The 20,643-nt window shown below is 45.1% G+C and overlaps 1 protein-coding gene across 1 annotated transcript in view; it reads left to right on the top strand.

The window, feature by feature from the left end:
- The window catches only part of LOC309560586 (zinc finger protein with KRAB and SCAN domains 4-like), a gene marked incomplete at both ends in the record, with an annotated part of 50,778 nt that overhangs the window by 12,591 nt on the left and 17,544 nt on the right, over nt 1–20,643 (top strand). Inside the window, one exon of the mRNA XM_082264215.1 lies at nt 519–988. Coding sequence (XP_082120341.1) covers nt 519–988 — 470 coding nt within the window. The remainder of the gene's footprint in view (nt 1–518; nt 989–20,643) is intronic.

Raw genomic sequence — 20,643 nt, 5'->3', positions numbered from 1 at the left:
TCACACGCTATCTATTCTTGCATATTAAGAACTGTTGCTAAACTCTAGGATATATGCACTACAATATCTATCACCTGCATCGTTACCTAGATTGCTAGCTCTTGAGCCTACTACCACCTGTAACTTATAACCTTGCATTAACTTAGCATCTCCTGTACACTTCATCTGCTATCCCCTACCACCTGTTACTTGTACATGATTGCTAACCCTCCTGCATACTATCTATCACCATCTGCTATCGCTCCTGCAACATTACTACCTGAGTGCCTATCATTAATTGCTATCACTACTCAAGCCTATTCCTTCAGTATATCACCTCAATATTATTGCATAGATATCTATCACTCCAGCAACCTCTTATCTGAGTGTTTGTGTATGTGCATACTGAAGCGGGCTGAGCCACTATGATGAGTCAGGAGAGTTGGATAAGGTGATTCAACACATCTCTACAAGACTACTGAGTGGAAATTCTGCAGCTGCAAATCCAGTTCACTAAGTCAAACCCCAGAGCGTTACAGTTGGCCAAACGAACAGTGGGCGGGTCTGTTAGCCCCATTTCTGACAGGAGAATCGCAAAAAGCGTATTTTGACCTGGACCCAGATAAGGCCCAGGACTATGAGACTCTGAAAGTGGAGATACTCGCGCGCTTGGGTGTCACCATGGCAGTCCGGGCCCAGCGCGTGCATCAGTGGACCTATTCCAGCAGCAAGCCACCCCGTTCTCAAATGTTTGACCTGGTCCACCTCACCAAAAAGTGGTTGCAACCAGAGACCTTGACGGGCCCCCAGATCGTGGAGCGTGTGGTAATGGACCAGTACCTGCGCGCGCTCCCTGCTGCTCTGAGGAAGTGGGTCGGACAGGGGGACCCCAAAACTGCAACCGAATTGGTGGACCTAGTGGAGAGGTATAGTGCTACGGAGGACTTGGTGAACCCGTCTACGCCCCACTTCAGTGTGTCTAGGGGTGCAAGATCGCCCAGCGGTTCTGGTAAGACTGTTCCAGGGTTAAAGTGCATGGGGAAACTAGATAAGACTGTTGTTACCGCTAATGAGACTGTTGGTCCTAGGCCTGGAGACTGGCCAAAGAAGCCAGGAAGGTCTTTGAGACCACTAAGAGGACTGGGGATAGAGCACATACAGTGTTTCCGCTGCCATGCATTTGGGCATATTGCTGCAAACTGTCCTATAAATGATGAACCTATGCAATGCGATTTTGCTTATAGGAAAAGACGCATATCTTTGTTTGCACAGGTCGCATATACTGCTTCATGTCAGAGTCGCATTGAAAAGCAAATGTGTGTTATTGCAGTGGATGGAAAGCCGCTCACAGCCCTGCTAGACTCGGGAAGTGTAGTGACCCTAGTCAGAAGCGATTGTGTAAATCCCACAAAATTACACCCCAGCACTATTGGGGTCATTTGCATCCATGGGGACACTCGGGACTACCAGACAGCAGTGTTTGAGGTTGATACCCCTTGGGGCAGCGTGACCCATTCAGTGGGGGTGGTGCCTTCGCTACTTCATGAAGCTTTAGTGGGGAGGGATTTCCCCCATTTTTGGAGGTTGTGGGAGAACAAGGGGAGGCTGGTGGAGAGAGCTCCCCCTGCTCCGGAAGCACAGGAACTCTCACCAGACCCTTTTTGCCAAAGGGAAGGAAACCCTGTTGGGGGAATCGAGGGAGCTGGAGATCCTCTTCCTTTCCCTGTAATGGCTGGGGAGCCGGAGGACCTGGAAGCTAGCTCCCAGCCAGAGGGTAATGAACAGGAGGACATTTCTGGACCTGACAATGAGAGTAGCCAGAATGTGGTACCCAACTTAGAAGTCAGGAGAGAGGATTTCTGTACCGAGCAATTACGAGATGTCACCCTCCTTAGAGCCAGAGAAAACGCTAAGATGTTGGATGGGGAACCAGTAGATCCTCACTGGGCGGTGTCTTTTCCCTACATGGCCATTAAAAACAATTTACTGTATCAGGTGATAAAACGGGGAGAGGATGAGGTTGAACAGCTGCTGGTTCCCAAACCCTTCCGCAGGTTGGTCCTAGACCTGGCCCATGGTCATGTAATGGGGGGACATCTCGGTATCAAAAAGACCAGGGAGAGAATCACCCAGAGATTTTTCTGGCCCGGGTTGCATGCAGATGTCAGGGGGTACTGTGAATCATGCCCTGAGTGCCAAATGTCGGCACCATCGCCCCATTTTCGCAGTCCCCTGGTCCCTCTACCAATCATCGAGGTTCCTTTTGAGAGGATCGGCATGGACCTGGTGGGGCCGGTAGTGAAGTCTGCCCGGGGTCACTAGCATATTCTGGTAATCCTAGACTATGCAACACGCTATCCTGAGGCCGTACCCTTGCGTAACACTTCCGCTAAGGCTATCGCCAAGGAGTTAGTCCAGGTGTTTAGTCGAGTGGGAATCCCAAAAGAGATCTTAACCGGTCAAGGCACCCCATTTATGTCCAGGGTTACCAAGGAACTGTGTAGATTATATAAAATCTCCCATCTCCGTACCTCTGTCTACCACTCCCAAACGGATGGTTTGGTTGAAAGATTTAATAAAACCTTGAAAAGTATGCTAAAAAAGGTGGTTGACAAAGATGGGAGAAATTGGGATTTTTTGCTCCCATATCTTATGCTTTCCATACGAGAGGTTCCGCAAGCATCCACAGGCTATTCTCCCTTTGAGCTCTTGTATGGTAGACATCCCAGGGGGCTGCTGGATGTTGCCAAAGAAACATGGGAAGGTGAGGCCACCCCATATAGAAGCGTCATAGAGCATATCTCCCTGATGCAAGATAGAATCGCTGCTGTCCTGCCACTGGTACGAGAACATATGGAGCGAGCGCAGGAGGCCCAGAGGAGGGTCTATGATCGGGGTGCCAGAGTCCGTACTTTCAGCCCCGGGGACAGAGTGTTGGTACTGGTTCCCACGGTTGAAAGTACGTTTCTAGCCAAGTGGCAGGGTCCCTTTGAAATTATCGAGAGGATAGGAGAGGTCAACTATAAAGTCTACCAACCAGGGAAAAGGAAACCACAACAAATTTATCATGTGAATCTCTTAAAGCCCTGGAAGGACAGAGAGACTTTATTGGCTGCATCTCCGGCCCCAGCAGACCGGGTGCCGGTGACACCTGACGTCCCCATAACAAATTCCCTGTCGGTGGCACAACAAAATGATGTTAGGGGGTTTGTGTACAAAAATAGAGACTTTTTCTCCCCCTTACCTGGACTGACCAATGTGATCCAGCATGATATAGTGACAGAACCAGGGGTTCGCGTAAATTTAAAGCCATATAGAATCCCAGAGGCCAGGCGAGAGGCAGTCGCAAAGGAAATAAAAAATATGTTAGAGTTGGATGTAATAGAAGAGTCCCACAGTGAGTGGTCGAGCCCCATAGTATTGGTCCCAAAACCTGATGGCACTATCAGGGTTTGTAACGATTTTAGGAAACTCAACAGTGGCCAACAGGAGGCCAAATACCTTGGGTATGTTATTGGTCGGGGACTGGTCAAGCCTCAGACCAATAAGATTGAGGCAATTCAAAAGTGGCCCCAACCAGTAAACAAAAAACAAGTTCGGGCCTTCCTAGGCATTACGGGGTATTACCGGCGGTTTATACCTAACTTTGCCACCATTGCCGCTCCTCTGACTGACCTAACGAAGGGTAGAGGGTCGGTCATGGTCAAATGGAATCCTGAAGCGGAGGAGGCGTTTTCAGAGGTTAAAGCAGGCCCTTTGTGGACTGCCGGTGCTGGTGACTCCGGACTTCACAAAGGAGTTTGTGGTACAGACTGACGCCTCCGAGGTGGGCCTAGGTGCTGTACTATCCCAGAACAGAGGTGGTGAGGAGCACCCGGTTGTATACCTGAGCCGAAAGCTAAACAAGCATGAAAAAAAACTATGCTATTGTTGAGAAGGAATGTCTTGCTGTTAAGTGGGCTTTGGACTCCCTGAAGTATTACTTGTTGGGGAGGTCGTTTAAGTTGGTCACTGACCATGCTCCCCTAAAGTGGATGTGTGACAACAGGGAGAAAAATGGCCGCGTGACAAGATGGTTCCTGGCTCTACAGCTGTTCAAATTTACAGTAGAGCATAGGCCGGGCAAGCTCCAAAACAATGCGGATGCCCTCTCCCTGTAAGATTCTGGTACCTCCGGTACCCTTAATCACCACTTTCCTCTGTAATGCGTCCCACCTTTCTCTTCAGGTGGTACGCATATACCTTTAAGAACGATGATGTCACTGCTGAGCGCCGCAGAGCGGCTATTTCAACCGCAGGCGGTCTCAATCACATTGTTCGTTCAACCTGCCTTGTTACCCACATGCTTTCAAGCCTGTCTCTCGATCGGAACCTCCAGCCATTACCTGGAGCAGACCGGAACCTCGCAACTGATCCCTGTATCTCGCTAGCGGATCATTCCTCATCTACTGGACCTCTCTAAACTACTAACATTACAAGTGATAAGTACCCCGCAGGGGAACCCTCCATAACCTTATCGCACTATCTACCTATGCACATTAAGGACTGTTACTACCTATCTATACTATCCTATCATCTGCACTGTTACATAGATTGCTAGCTCTTCAGCCTACTACCATCTATCATCTGCACTGCTGCATAGATTGCTAGCTCTCCTGTCTACTACTATCTATCCTTGCACTGGGTTAGTCTATCCTGTATTTGTCATCTGCTGTCCTCACCACCTGTTAGCATACTCGATACTAACCTATCTGCATTCCTAAATACCATCTTGAACTCTCCTATACAAAACCTATCAAGTGATTACCATCCTTGTCACTGTTCACACCTGTCCCTTCAGCACATCACCTTCATACTATCATATACATCCTATCACTCCAGGAACATCTCATTGAGTGTGTATATATCTGTATGTTGAAGCTGACAGGCCCACGGTGATGAGTCCTGGAGAGTTGGATCTGGTATTCAACACATCTCTATATGACTACTGCGTGGAGATTTTGCAGCTGCAAATCCAGCCTATAATAAAAACGCAGGAGCGTTACAGATTGAACGAACCTTAAAAATGGATTCAGCAGAATTACCCACTCAAGTGACACAATTAACACAACAAGTAAAAGCGTTAATACTTGCTCTGACTGACGTACAAGAAAAGAATCAGACTCTGACACAGCAGGTAACCCAGCTCTCACGGCTTACTGCTATTCAGCCTCCTGAACCTAAAATAAACCCTCCTCTAGTGTTTACAGGTGATCGGAAAAAATTTCGTGAATTTCAAAAACGCATGTCAATTGCTTTTTTTGTTAAAACCTCGTACATACCCCACTGATCAAATAAAAGTCTGTACCGTTATTTCATACCCGACGGGTGATCCACGGGCCTGGGCAGACTCTCTCTTTGAGAGTAATGATCAGATTCTCAACACCTATTCCTTATTCCTAGCGGAACTCGCTAGTTTATACGATGACCCCAATAGGCAGAGTACTGCTGATATTCAGTTGAGGGCCTTAAAACAAGGAAGGAGACCTGTAGAAGACTTTGGGCCTGATTCATAGTACGGAGAAATGGCGTTTCGGCGGGATTTTGCGAACCGGCGAATTTTTAAGTCTGAAATTGGTATTCAAAGAACGGCGGGCGGAAAATAACGCCAACTGTGAGATTCATTAAGATCAACTAATGTCAGGACTGGACTTAAAAACAGTCCAGCTAAAAGGTGGACTAATTTTTTCAAAATCACAAAATATGGCAGGAAAAAAATAAAAAATGTGTGGGAAAGATGTGTTATATGATTTTGAGCTAAACTGCTTTTAAACTGTGTGAAAATGTTAAGTAGAAAAAAGATATTAATAAAAGTGTAAAATGCAAAAATAGCTCCAGAGTCAATTTCTGGCAGATAGCCCATGTGAGCATGCTCCAAACCAAAAACTAGGCTGAAAATAACGTTTTTGAAAACGTTAGTGGGAGTTTTATTGAATTTGCGGCAAATACCGCCGCAAATTCGCGGTAAAACGGCGCTATTCCGGCGCTAATAAATTTTTTTTTATTTTTTATTTTTTTTTTTGCACATATCTATGTATGTCTATATATATATATATATATATATATATATATATATATATATATATCACAAAAAAATATATATCTATACATAAATATATATATATATATATATATATATAATGTGTGTGTGTGTGTGTATGTATATGTATATATATATATATATATATATATATATATATATATATATATATATATATATATATATATATATATATATATATTGTAAAGTTTGGGGGTTCTAGCTCCACCGGATTGAGTGCACAACCGTTTAAAACATAAACAAAAAGGCTTTATTTCAGCAAACTTAAACAGGCTTCCAGCAGTGCATAAATCAAACACAAAATAAAGTCCGCTTTTCTTCAGCACAAAGGAATAAAGCAAGAAAAAAGGCACATACGGTTTTGTGGATGGGTCTTCACCCCAAGGTTTGAAACAGTCCTTAATAGACCTCTCAGCAGCTTCCAGCAAACTTGCAGCTCCTTCAGACAGGTGCAACCACCAAACTACTCCTCCCCCACACTCACCTATTGCTGCTTCCTGTCTCTTAAGGACTGCTTCTCATGGGTCTTAACCCTGTATGTGCTGGAATCCCTTATGGTCAGGGGTGGGGGCTCTTTCCCACCCGAATATCACTACAGAGCCCCCCAAATTCCGGGTCCCAAATATCGCTCTATTCAACACAGAGAGCACTGCGATTCAGTCCTCCTGATTTTAGCTATTTCCAGGAATTTCTCACCCGTCTTGGGTGACCCCCTGAACATTTCCCAACTTCCCTTAAAGAGACCACAACCCAAACACAGGAGATATATAGCGATTGTCCAGGACCCAACCTTGGCGTCCTGTACATATCCCCCCCCTCTGCCTCAACGCGGAGGTGTTGGAGGCACCACACGACAGCATACAGTGGACTCGGGAGAGGGCATCGGCATTCTGATGCTGTCTCCCGGGTCTGTGTTCTACCACAAAATTGAACTCCTGGAGAGAAAGGAACCACCTTGTCACCCTGGCATTGGTGTACTTGTTCTGTCTCATCCAGGTCAATGGGGCATGGTCTGACACCAGGCGAAACCTCCTACCTAGGAGAAAATACCGTAGGGAGTCCAAAGCCCACTTGATGGCAAGACACTCCCGCTCCACCACAGCGTAGTTTCTCTCTGCTGTCGTTAGCTTCCTACTCAGAAAAACCACGGGGTGTTCTTCCCCATTGACCACTTGAGAGAGGACCGCTCCTAATCCTTCACTTGAAGCATCTGTCTGCACTACAAAATCCTTGGAGAAATCGGGAGCTACGAGCACCGGATGTTGGCATAATGCCGCCTTAAGCTTCTGAAAAGCTTCTTCGGCATTCGCGCTCCACTTTATCATCACTGACTTTCTACCTTTGGTCAAGTCAGTCAATGGTGCAGCAATGGTGGCAAAGTTGGGGACAAACCTCCGGTAGTAGCCAACTATGCCCAAAAATGCTCTGACCTGCTTTTTGGTTAGGGGACGGGGCCAGCCCTGTATGGCTTCTACCTTATTCATTTGGGGTTTAACCAGCCCTCTACCCACAATGTACCCTAGGTACTTGGCTTCCTCCATCCCGATTGCACATTTCTCTGGATTGATGGTGAACCCTGCTCTTCTCAAGGAGTCTACGACTGCCTGAACCCGGGGAAGATGGGACTCCCAATCAGTGCTGAAGACGACTATGTCATCCAGGTAGACGGAAGCATATCTTTGATGTGGACGTAAAGTTTTATCCATGGCCCGTTGGAATGTGGCAGGGGCAGAGTGCAGACCAAATGGCATCCTTTTGTACTGGAAGTGGCCTTCCGGGGTGGAGAAGGCTGTTTTCTCCCTGGCCTCCTTGGTTAGGGGAATCTGCCAGTACCCTTTTGTGAGGTCAAGCGTGGCGATATACCTGGCTGGACCCAACCTCTCAATTAACTCGTCTATCCGGGGCATAGGATATGCATCGAACTTGGAGATTTCATTAAGCTTTCTGAAGTCATTGCAGAAGCGAAGAGTGCCGTTGGGTTTAGGCACCAACACAATTGGACTCGACCACTCGCTCTGCGACTCTTCAATGACATCAAGCTCAAGCATTCTTTTTACCTCCTCAGACACTGCCACCCTATGAGCTTCTGGGATACGATACGGCTTTAACCGGATTTTTTCATTGGGCTCGGTTACAATGTCATGCTCGATGACATTGGTGAGACCAGGTAACCCTGAAAACATGTCCCTATTTCTTTGCAGAAATTCTTTTGCCTGTTGGGTCTGGGGCCTAGACAGGGTAGCAGCAACCTGCACTAGGTCAATCCCTGCAGGGTCCCCTGACTGGACACCTATAACTGCAGACACCTGTTCTCTATCTCTCCAGGGTTTCAACAAATTTATGTGGTAGATCTGGTATGGCTTTCTTCTCCCAGGCTGGTGTACCTTGTAGTTCACTTCCCCCATTTTTTCCACTATCTCAAACGGACCTTGCCACTTGGCCAAGAACTTGCTCTCCACCGTTGGTATTAGGACGGCCACCCGGTCTCCTATTTGAAATTGTCTGATTTTAGCCGACCGGTTGTACACCCTTCTTTGGGCATCTTGAGCCTTCTGCAGATGCTCCCTCACCAACGGCATTACCTTAGCCACTCTCTCTCGCATTTGGGAGATATGCTCTACCACAGTTTTGTGTGGGGAAGACTCACTTTCCCATGTCTCCTTTACTAGATCTAGCAACCCCCGGGGCCTTCGCCCATACACTAACTCAAACGGTGAGAAACCCGTTGATGCTTGTGGAACCTCCCGGATGGCAAACAGGGCAGGGAGTAACATATCCCAATCCTTCCCATCTTTCTGGACCACTCTTTTTAACATGCATTTTAAAGTTTTATTGAACCTCTCGACTAGGCCATCAGTCTGCGGGTGATAGACGGACGTCCGCAACTGCTTAATCTGGAACAGTTTGCACAAGTCCGCCATCACTTTGGACATAAAAGGGGTGCCCTGGTCCGTCAATATTTCTTTGGGGAACCCCGTTCGGGAAAACATTTGAAACAGTTCCCTGGCAATGGCCTTAGAGGAAGTTTTCCTTAAAGGGACTGCTTCTGGATATCTAGTGGCATAGTCTAGGATGACTAGTATATATTGGTACCCCCTTGCTGACTTCACCAGGGGTCCTACGAGATCCATTGCAATTCGTTCAAATGGTACCTCGATAATTGGCAAGGGTACCAGGGGGTTTCTGTAATGGGACACCGGGGCAGTTAACTGGCAAGTCGGACAGGACGCACAATACTTTTTAACCTCGGCCTTTACCCCTGGCCAGTAAAACCGGTCAGTTACCCTGGCCTCTGTTTTTTCTGCCCCCAGGTGTCCTCCCAGTGCATCATTGTGGGCTAGATCGAGAAGCATCCGCCTATAAGGCTGGGGAACCAGCAACTGCTCGACAGTTTCCCCTCGGCTTTCAGCCAACTCGATAAACCAAGTTATCTTTCAATGCAAAATGAGGAAACCTCTGGTCTGCACCTGGTATTTGTGGGATCCCATCAATAACAGAAACCTGCTCTCTAGCATTGACCAAGGTAAGATCCTGCAATTGAGCGGTGCCAAACGCACCCCTGGATACGTCCAGGTCTGGATGCACTGGCCTTGAGGAGGTTTCCCCTTCACTCTCCTCAACCTGGGACTGTGGTGGGGAGAGTTCCTCATCATCCTCTCCCAGCATAACCTGTAACGGGGAGACTTCCCCCCCCTCAGAGGTCAGCTCGGTCTTGCGACCTGAAACAGAAACAATATCGTCCACTTTAACATTTTCTGCAATGTCATTGTTAGTGACAGGTACCTCCCCATCAGGGGGTTGTGTTGTGGGGATTTCAGGCCCGGACCCCTCAGACTCTGTTCCTTCGAGGCCGAGGGTCCCCAGTCCCCTTGGTTGTCCAGGCTGTTCACACTGTACCTGGTTCCATAGTTCAAAAAACAGTGGGCAGTCCCGCCCCACTATGACATCATGTATCAAATTTCTTACCACCCCGACTTCTTGTGTCACAGAGGTACCACCATAGGCAACAGTCACTGGCACCAGGGGGTACTCTCTGGTGTCCCCATGGATACATACTACCCGTAGAGTCTTACTTACTGGGCCGAGTCTTCCGATCACCCTGGTATGTACCAGCGTTACCATGCTACCAGAGTCCAGCAGAGCCTTGGCAGGAAGGTGGTTCACCCATAGTTCACATTCAAACTGTCCGGTCGCTATATCAAGATGGGTGGCACATGCTCTTTGCACATAAAAAGAGCTTCTCCGAACAGTCCCACACTCCATAGGCTCCTCCTGAAGTGGGCATTGTGCCCGGGTATGCCCCCAGGACCGACATCGCCAGCACTGTATGTCTCCCATCCTTGGGACAGGAACCAACCTCCGTGGTTCTGCTGAAGAAGATACCGGTTTGTGGGTGACAACGTCTGGCGGAGCTTCTCTCCTAGGTGCTGTGGCTGGCCTGGTTGCCCTATGTGTGGGTTCCCGATGCTTGGCAGGCCCGAGCAGGTCTTCCACCACAGTGTATCTTTCGACCAACTCTACCAGCTGGTCAGCGGTTGCAGGGTCACCATGGCTTACCCAGCGCTGTAGGTCATCTGGTAGGGACCGCAGGTACCAGTCCATCACTACCCGTTCCACCATTTGCGGGCCTGTCAGCTTCTCTGGTTGCAGCCATTTTTTCACCAGCTGTACCAGTTCGTGCATCTGGGACCTGGGTGGCCGATTAGGTTTGTACCTCCAGCGGTGCACCCTCTGAGCCCGGACAGCTGTGGTCACCCCCAGGCGGGCCAAGATCTCTGCCTTCAGACGCTCATAGTCGCTGATGTGCTCAGTTGGAAGGTCAAAGTAGGCTTTTTGCGGGTCACCAGTAAGGAAAGGGGAGATAATGCCAGCCCATTGGTCACGGGGCCACCCCTCTCTCTCCGCTATCCTCTCAAAAGTTGTGAGAAAAGCCTCCACATCATCACTGGGGGTCAGTTTTTGCAAGTAATGACTGGCTCTCACAGATACTGGGTTGCCATCGGCAATGACTGCTTGCTCTCGTCCCTGAGCCAAACGCTGTACTGCCTCCTGCAAGGCAGCCACCTGTGCTTGAGTGGACTCCTGCTGGGCAGTAAACTGAGCAGCTAGCAACCGTGTGCTTTCCTGTTGTGCCTTTACAGCCTGTGCCAGGGCTTGCTGCTGCTGAGCCATTGCTTCCTCATGGCGACGGTTTGCCTCTACTGAGGCTTGCTGCTGGGTCACAGTGGCTTGCACCAGTGCTTTAATAACTTCCTCCATGCCTGCTGTTTGCAGTGTCTGAGCTGTTTTCACCCAAGACATGCCATAGGTATACTGTCTCTTTAAATGTCAGTTTTTGGTTTTAAACGGCTTTTGCGGCTGCAAAATGCACTCTGCCCGCATCCGAGACACCAGTTGTAAAGTTTGGGGGTTCTAGCTCCACCGGATTGAGTGCACAACCGTTTAAAACATAAACAAAAAGGCTTTATTTCAGCAAACTTAAACAGGCTTCCAGCAGTGCATAAATCAAACACAAAATAAAGTCCGCTTTTCTTCAGCACAAAGGAATAAAGCAAGAAAAAAGGCACATACGGTTTTGTGGATGGGTCTTCACCCCAAGGTTTGAAACAGTCCTTAATAGACCTCTCAGCAGCTTCCAGCAAACTTGCAGCTCCTTCAGACAGGTGCAACCACCAAACTACTCCTCCCCCACACTCACCTATTGCTGCTTCCTGTCTCTTAAGGACTGCTTCTCATGGGTCTTAACCCTGTATGTGCTGGAATCCCTTATGGTCAGGGGTGGGGGCTCTTTCCCACCCGAATATCACTACAGAGCCCCCCAAATTCCGGGTCCCAAATATCGCTCTATTCAACACAGAGAGCACTGCGATTCAGTCCTCCTGATTTTAGCTATTTCCAGGAATTTCTCACCCGTCTTGGGTGACCCCCTGAACATTTCCCAACTTCCCTTAAAGAGACCACAACCCAAACACAGGAGATATATAGCGATTGTCCAGGACCCAACCTTGGCGTCCTGTACAATATATATATATATATATATATATATATATATATATATATATATATATATATATATATATATATATATATATAGATACCCAAAAATAATTATATGTATATATATATATGTTTTATTTATTGATTTGCCTATGTGTGTGTGTGTGTGTATATATATATATATATATATATATATATATATATATATATATATATATATATATATATATATATATATATATATATATATATATATATATATATATATGAAAAGGAACACTAACACGGCTCCTCCCCGAAAACTAAACATTGTATATGTGTGAAATTAATATATTTTTGGGTTGGTTAGATATAGAATGTAACAATAATATATGTTTTTTTGCATATGTGTGTGTGTATATATATATATATATATATATATATATATATATATATATATATATATATATATATATATATATATATATATATATATATATATGCAAAAAACTATATATTATTGTTACTTCCTATATCTAACCAACCCCAAAAATATATTAATTTCACACATATACAATGTTTCATTTTTGGGGAGAAGCCGTATTAGTGTTGCTTGTCATATATAACAACATACAGTTGTAGGTAGTTCAGGGATTCGAACACCCAAATACACTGTTGCAAGGCAGCGGTGCTAACCACTTAACTACCTAAAGCTAATGACATTTTTTTCAAAGCATGTGTGATTTGTACTTAAAAAAAAAAAAAAATTATATATATATATAAATAATATTCTATTTAGACCCAGTTCAAGCTCAAATAATTTTTATTTATTAAAATTTTTTGATGGACTAATTGAATCAAACTATATTAATTTTTAGAGCCCATTCACATTAGCGCGACTTGTCAGGCAACTTGTCAGCCTGACAAGTCGCGGTATGTCGCGGTCCATTGAGTAGTACAGGACCCGTTCTAATAGGAGCGACACAAGTCACTCCGACTTAGAAAAAGGGTCCTGTACCACTTTGGGGCGACCTCGGAGCGACTTGCATAGACTTCCAGTATGTGAAGTCTCTGCAAGTCGCAGTGCACATCGGTGCACGCGACTTCACAGGTCACCCCCCGAAGTCGTGTCGCCTCAATGTGAATGGGCTCTTAAGGTGCCAGTGCATGTATGCTTGGTATAAAGATAACAAGAAACAAACAAAAAAAAAAACCTCAGAGACCACAATTTCCATATAATTAACCTAGTTTAGTGAAACTGTATAAAATCAACAAATTTTTAAAAATAATCCTGCATGCTGGAAATTATATATAGGTGTTTAAAACATTTATTTCTGTGAAAAATTTGTATTTTAAACTTAAATTGATAGGCTAAGAAACTATCAGTGGCATATATTATGAAATAAATGTAACAAAGTGATTATGTTTGTGTAAATTGTGTTTTGCAAAAATGTTGCAAATATGTATTGAGCTTGAGCTTGATTAAATAAACTGACCAAAATATCTAAGTGGTTAGCACAGCTGCCATGCAACAATGTATTTGGGTGTTCAAATCCCTGAACTACCTACAACTGTCTGTTGTTATATATGACAAGCAACACCCCAAAAATAAAACATTGTATATGTGTGAAATTAATATATTTGTTGAGTGGGGAGCCATATTAGTGTTGCTTCCTATATAGAGCCACATTACACTCTGAAAAATAGCAGTGTTTGAGCTTGCAAATCTGAGAATTTGCAAATTGATTGAACATATGCACTGCAACCCCAGAACTCAGAATTCAACAACCCAAAAAAAAAAAAAAAAAAAAGATATATATATAAAAATTTACTACATCAAGTCAACACACATAGGAAATGCTTTCAATAATCTCAGAATGAGCACAAAGTGGCTTTTTTTATTTAGACTAATGGGCCATACACACTATAAGATTTTCTGAAGATTTTTTCCTTTAGATTTACCAAAACCAGATAATATGAGGTCAAACCTAAACACTTTCAATTTGTATGCAATCTGGCAGGCCCTTGCACTACATAGAAAAGGTAAATCTGAAGGAAAAAGTCTTCAGAAAACCTTATAGTGTGTATGGCCATACATGATCCAATTTTCTTACAATTTTCTGTCCAATTTTCTTGAAATTTACCTTCAAGTATGTAGTACAAAGGCCTGCCTAATTGGATACAAGTGAAAGTGTTGTTTAGCTTTGACATCACATTATGTGGTTTGTGGTTAATCTATCAGAAAATTGTACAACAAAAATTGAACATGTATGGCCATACACACTATAAGATTTTCCGAAGACTTTTTCCTTCAGATTTACCTTTTCTATGTAGTGCAAGGGCCTGCAAGATTGCATACAAATTGAAAGTGTTTAGGTTTGACCTCACATTATCTGGTTTTGGTAAATCTAAAGGAAAAAGTCTTCAGAAAATCTTAAGCCCCGTACACACGTACTGATCGTCGGCCGAACGATCGGCTGTCTTTTGTCCAGGGCTGTCCTGTCTGTTGAAAACTGCAAAAGACTGCACACGAATTTTGTCGGCCAACAACAGATGACTGCAGAAGTGATGTCATGTGATGGTTAACTTTCCCTGTGTTTTTTCTTTTCTGAGCATGCCCAGTCTTGCAAATCAGCCGATTGTCGGCCGAATTCTGTACTGACTGGCGAACAATCGGCCGTTCTGGTGTTGGCCAACAAAAATTTTAATGCCTGCACGACAGATTCTGTTCGGCCGAAAATGCGCTGTCGGCTGTCGGAAGCATCATACTAACACGCCTACAATCGGCCGAATTGTAAGAAAAATTAGTGTTTATGTATATATTTAGCTAAAAATATATAAATTAAGGAATAATACAAAATTTCCATTCAGTCTCTGTAGATGAATGTAGCCAAAACATTAAAAATGATTACTAAATAAAAGATTGCTACAGCGCTCACTCGCCTTTTTAGTTGGCTTAGGTCAGTGATGATGAACCTTGGCAACACAGGTGTTTTGTAACATTTCCCATGATGCTCCCCTACACTGCAGAGTACATGAGCATTTTGGGAAATGTAGGGCAAAAACATCTTGGGGGGGGGGGGGGGGTTAAGGGTTACCATCACTGGCCTAGGTAAAACATTTCCAATACATTTTAGTTGTCTGTATGCGCCATTTTTAAAATAAAGCAAAATCTCTTTACAATAAATTGCAAATGGCACATTGGCGTTTGCCCTGGACCAGAAATGACACCAAATTGGCTTGCACACATTCCAGCAAGTGATCACAATCAACTGGCTAATCATGGTGAGGGCCACTTTCAGCTGTGAAGAAATGGCATTCATATGCAAAGTAAGTGTGTGTGTGTGTGTGGGGGGGGGGGGGGGGGTCTGTGCTTGTAATCAGAGCATTGATTACCAGTGCAGACCCTTGGGGGATGCCACCAGGGATGCCCACCCATGCCACCATTGATGCCAATCAGTGCTCAGGGAACCTGTTAGTGCCCTCCTCATCAATGCTGCCCATCATTACCATCTTTCAGTGCTGCCCACCAGTGCCAATCATTGCCCATCAGTGCCACCTATCAATGCCCATCAATGCTGCATATCAGTGCCACCTATCTGTCTATCAGTGCTGCATATTATTAGTGTCTCATCAGTGCCTGCCAGCGCAGCCTCTTCAATGCTCGTCAGTGCAACAAAAAACATATTGATTTACCAAATTTTATTACATAAACAAAAACACATTATTTTAGGGGTCAAACATTTAGGTGTTCTTTTTGCCAATAGAAAAAAAAAACTTGCAGTGATCAAATACCACCAAAAGAAAGCACTATTTTTTTAATGAAAATACTGTGATACATTTGTGTTAGGTACAGGGTTGCATGACCGCGCAATTGTCATTCAAAATGCAACAGTATAAAAAGCTGAAAATTGGCCTGGGCAGGAAGGGGTGTAACTGCCCTGTAAGGAAGTGGTTAACTATTGAAACATGGGAATAAATATTCCAGGGGTAATCATGCTCAGCTCAATGGTTTAGTGGTTAGTGTTCCTGGCTATAAACACTGAGAGCATGAGTTCAAATCCCAAGTGTGCCATCACCTTCTTAAATTTTAGACAGCTATAAATAAATACTGAAACTTGGCAAATGCATAATTGCACCCTGCACATATGCATGTTTGTTTCTTGAATATACATGGCCATTGACATGCAATTTTAGGTGATGTAGCCAATGTATTACTATGTGGCCAAAAAAAATTATGGCACACAGGGTGTTATCATGGTCTGGCCTCGAACTCATGACCTAGCAATCTTTAGCTGTGAGCTTAGCCCACTACACCAAAGTGCTGAATACAATCAGATGTGCCTGAAAGTTTCGGATGAATAAAGAATGAAGACTGCTAATTAGACAGCTGTGTAGTCTGCTATTAGAAAATCTAAAGGTTAAAACACATAAGATACATAACTATACCTTAAAATTAAAATAAACCATAATAGATGACATTGCTGTGTAATAGTGATTCAGAATAGACAAATTTCCTTTTATGAAAAACACAAAGGGAATTTGGTTAACTCCAAACTCAAATTCAGCCTAAGTTAACTCCAAACCCGAATTCAGTCTAAGTTAACTCCAACTCCGAATTCATTAAAGCATCTAGTTGATGGTTTAACTCCAGCCACTTACCTAATTAGGATGCAATGAGTTTAGGCTGGAGTTATTTCTGGAGAAGTGAGCAGCTCTACTCCAAACTTATACTGAATTAGGCCCAAAATATGGGCCCCTTGGAGTAATGTTACCTTAGATTCAAGTACATTGTCTCCCCAAGACAGTCAGACTCATAGCAGATGCTATTATCATCAGCTCAACCACCTGTCTTCCACACATTGTTGAATATGCTGATTTACTCACCTATTGTTTCTGTCCAGATGGCTAGGTAATTAGTTGCATAATATAATCAGGCACCTGACCTGGTGGGGTTATATGATCAGGAGGGGAATGTCCTCCTGTGGGGTATATATTCGTGTGGGTTTGTTCAATAAAGGTTCCAGAACTTATACAAGCTAAGTTGTTGGCTAGCTTTTTATGTAGGGCGGCTGTAATATCTAATATCTATGTTCAAGACTGTAGGAAGCAGTACACTGACGGAAGCTCACAAACACAGTGTGGGTCGCGGTTCCGTTACACTCTTTATGGAGGGATCTGTGGTCTAAAGGACCCCAAATCCCTCCTTTGCACTTAAATTTGCATTTTCGAATACTGTCACTTTTTTTAAATCGGCGCTGTTGGCAGCTGAGTAAACCGGAAGTGATGTTGTGAGGTCGCTCCCAGGTTACTTTATTGGAGACCTGATCAAAGCCTACCCCGGCTTCGTTCGGGACTCTGACCAGCCGGCAGACGTGTCTGTACGCAGAGCGGTGGAAGGGCGGCGGAAAGGGAGGGCTCGTCCCCTCCCACTCCCTGTAATAACGGCTGAGCGGTTGCTGAGCCGCATCAGTTGTTATCACCAGAAAGCTAACTACCGGCTCTAAAAACCAGCACCGGGGTGATGGTTCTATCTGCAGGCATCACCCTGGTACAAGCACTTCTTCAAGGCAACGTACAGGTAAGTCAGTTTGCAGGAAGTGGTTAGGCAATTCATTAAAGAAAATGTAAACAATAACCAATAAATTATCTTATTTAATTATTTTTGGTCTGTTCAATATACCATTGAGGCTCAATGCACACTGGGCTTAAAAAAAGGGCCAGTTCCCTTGGCAGAAAAAAAATGCTCATATAGAGCTTTTTTGTACACAGTTTAGACGAATTTAGCATTTTTTCTGCCAGAAAGCTCCAATCAGAAATGCAACCCAGAAGGGTTTTTTTTTCCTGCCTCTAAACGTTGAGCTCAAAATGGCAATGCCTGGGAGCGGTGACTTTACCCATAGAGTTTCAAGGGCCCATCTGTTGTTGCTGACACAGGGGAGCCAGATCATGTGACTGGACCATAGCAGCCTGAAAACCAGGGCTGTCTTTAACGCGGGGCAAACTGCCCTGGGCCCAATCTTTATTGAGGGGCCCAAAGCAGCTGCCACTTGAACCCGCACATTGGGGCACCAATGACGGTATTGCAGAGTGCACGGAGGCTGTATTCCCGAGCAAGCCAGCAGAGAGGGAGCAGGACTGGGAGCTGCATGCATCCTGTATGCTTCGATCAGAGTGGCTGTAGTGAGAGCAGTGATCAGAGTGGAAGCCCCGCCCCCAGACCTTTGTATTCCCCAGCCAGTTTAGAGAGGGCAGGGTCAGTAGCTCCACTGATGCTCTGACTCCGCCCCCTGCAGCCTATATGCTCGGGAGTTAGCAAGTAAAATCAGAGTGGGAGTCCCATCCAGTGACCTCTGAAAGTGTATAATGTAAATGAGCCCAGCTGGCCAGGTATGTCCTTACACTAATAGAATGCTTGCTTTTCTAAAACCCTGAGCTGTCTTATTCACCTGTAAAGGTGTGCATTGTTAAAAGTTTTCTGACCGCCTCCTTGTAATGTTCTGGTACCTTTGGTACCCTAATTCCACTTTTCCTAAGTGAATGTGCCCCACCATTCTCTTTTGGTAAGGTGCGCATACACCTTTAAGACCGATGCTGTCATCACTGAGCGCCGCTGGAGTGGCTATTTCAACCTCCGGCGGTCTCACTCACATGTTCGTTCAACGCCGCATAATCTGCCTTGAAGCTCTCATGCTTGCAAGCATACCTCGCTATCGGAACCACGCTGCTGATCCCTGTATCCCGCTACCGGATCATCCGCTCTTGCCGAACCTCTCCTCTACTACATTGCTACTAGTGATAAGTACCCCACAGGGGAAACCTCTATAACCCTCATACTAAAGCTTACACTATCTAGCTCTGCTTACTAAGGACTATTACTACATCTGCATTAATTAAGATTGCTAGCTCTTGAGCCTATTACCATCTGCTCTTGCACTGGGTTGGTCTATTCTGTATGTTCACCTGCTACTCTATCATCTGCTACCATACATGATTGCTAACCTATCTGCATCCCATCTGCTACTATCTTACTTTCAAGAACATTCCTTTCAAGTGTCTGTCATCTACCATCTCTACCCAACCTGTCCCTTCAGCCTATCATCACTATATTACTATATACATAAGTCACTCTAGGAACATCTTATTGAGTGTGTGTATCTACTTGCTGAATTGAGACTATCCACACATGATGAGTCTTGGGAGTTGGGATTGGTGTCTCAGCGTTTCTCTACATGACTACTGAAGTGGAATATTTCTGCAGCTGTAAATCCACATTATACATAAAACGCAGGAGCGTTACAGATTGAACGAACCTCAAATGGATTCAGCAGAAATAACCACTCAGGTGACACAATTAAAACAGCAAGTAACTGCATTAATACACGCACTTGCTGAATTAAGAGAAGAAAATCAGGCTCTGACGCAGCAGGTAACCAGACTGACACAACTTACCACTGCTCAGTCCCCTGAACCCAAAATAAATCCTCCTTTGATATTTACAGGCGATCGCAAAAAATTTCGCGAATTTAAAAACGCATGTGAGTTACTTTTCTTGCTAAAACCCCGTACCTACCTTACTGATCACATTAAGGTTTGTACTATTATTTCTTACCTAACAGGCGATCCTCGGGCCTGGGCAGACTCTCTTTTTGAGAAAAACGATCAGCTTCTCAACTCCTATGTAGGGTTGAGCGGACACCTAGATGTCCGTGTTCGACGGGTTCGGCCGAACTTTAAAAAAAAGTCCGGGTCCGTGTCCCGGACTTTTACCGAACTTTTCCCGGACACCGAACCCCATTGAAGTCAATGGGGACCCGAACTTTAAGGCACTAAAATGGCTCTAAAACACCAATGGAAAGGGCTAGAGTGCTGCAAATGGCAGCAAAACGTAGTTAAGAGCATGGCAAGTGCTCTGCAAACAAATGTGGATAGGGAAATAACTTAAAACAACAAAAAAAAAAAACAGAAAAATAAAACAATGTTCTTCATCTCTGAAGGACGAGGCCCATATGGAGTAGGAGGGAGGTTGAGGTGGTGGTGGATGTGGCGGTGTCATAGGCATGCGCACAGGGTGTGCCTGGTGTACCTGGGCACACCCTAATCACCTAGGGCACATAGCATTATCGCTCTGTTTGCCAGTGAGGAGATGGGAAAGATCTCCCTCGCACCTGCTCTGCTCTATTTCTCTTTGCCAGCAGGGAGAGTAATGTATCAGGGCCATGTACATGTAGGCAAACACATGCATGTGTATTTCAACTTTGGGGTGCACACCCTAATGCAATAGGCTGCGCACACCTATGGGCGGTGTAGGTGGAAGCGGCGGTGGAGGAGGACCAGGGCCGGATTAAGAGCATCATGGTCTTGGTGCTAAGGATTTTGAAGGGCCTTAAGGGCCGTGCCTTGGCATGCACCCAGAGGAGGAAGGGTGCAGCCATGCATGCCTAATTCAACATGGGATGCTGTCTCTGAAGCCCATAAACACATCCATGCATCGGCAACTGTCCCTCCTTGTCTGGCCTTCGCGCTGTGTGGGGAGGTTCTGAGGGTGCTGCCTGGGGAAGCGAGCATAGAAGCCAGACTTCTGTGTT

This window comes from Pelophylax lessonae (assembly GCF_965119305.1).
Source record: "Pelophylax lessonae genome assembly, chromosome: 7".
Taxonomy (NCBI): domain Eukaryota; kingdom Metazoa; phylum Chordata; class Amphibia; order Anura; family Ranidae; genus Pelophylax; species Pelophylax lessonae.
The sequence above is the reverse complement of the archived record's forward strand: the minus strand, read 5'-3'. Positions and strand labels throughout refer to the sequence as shown.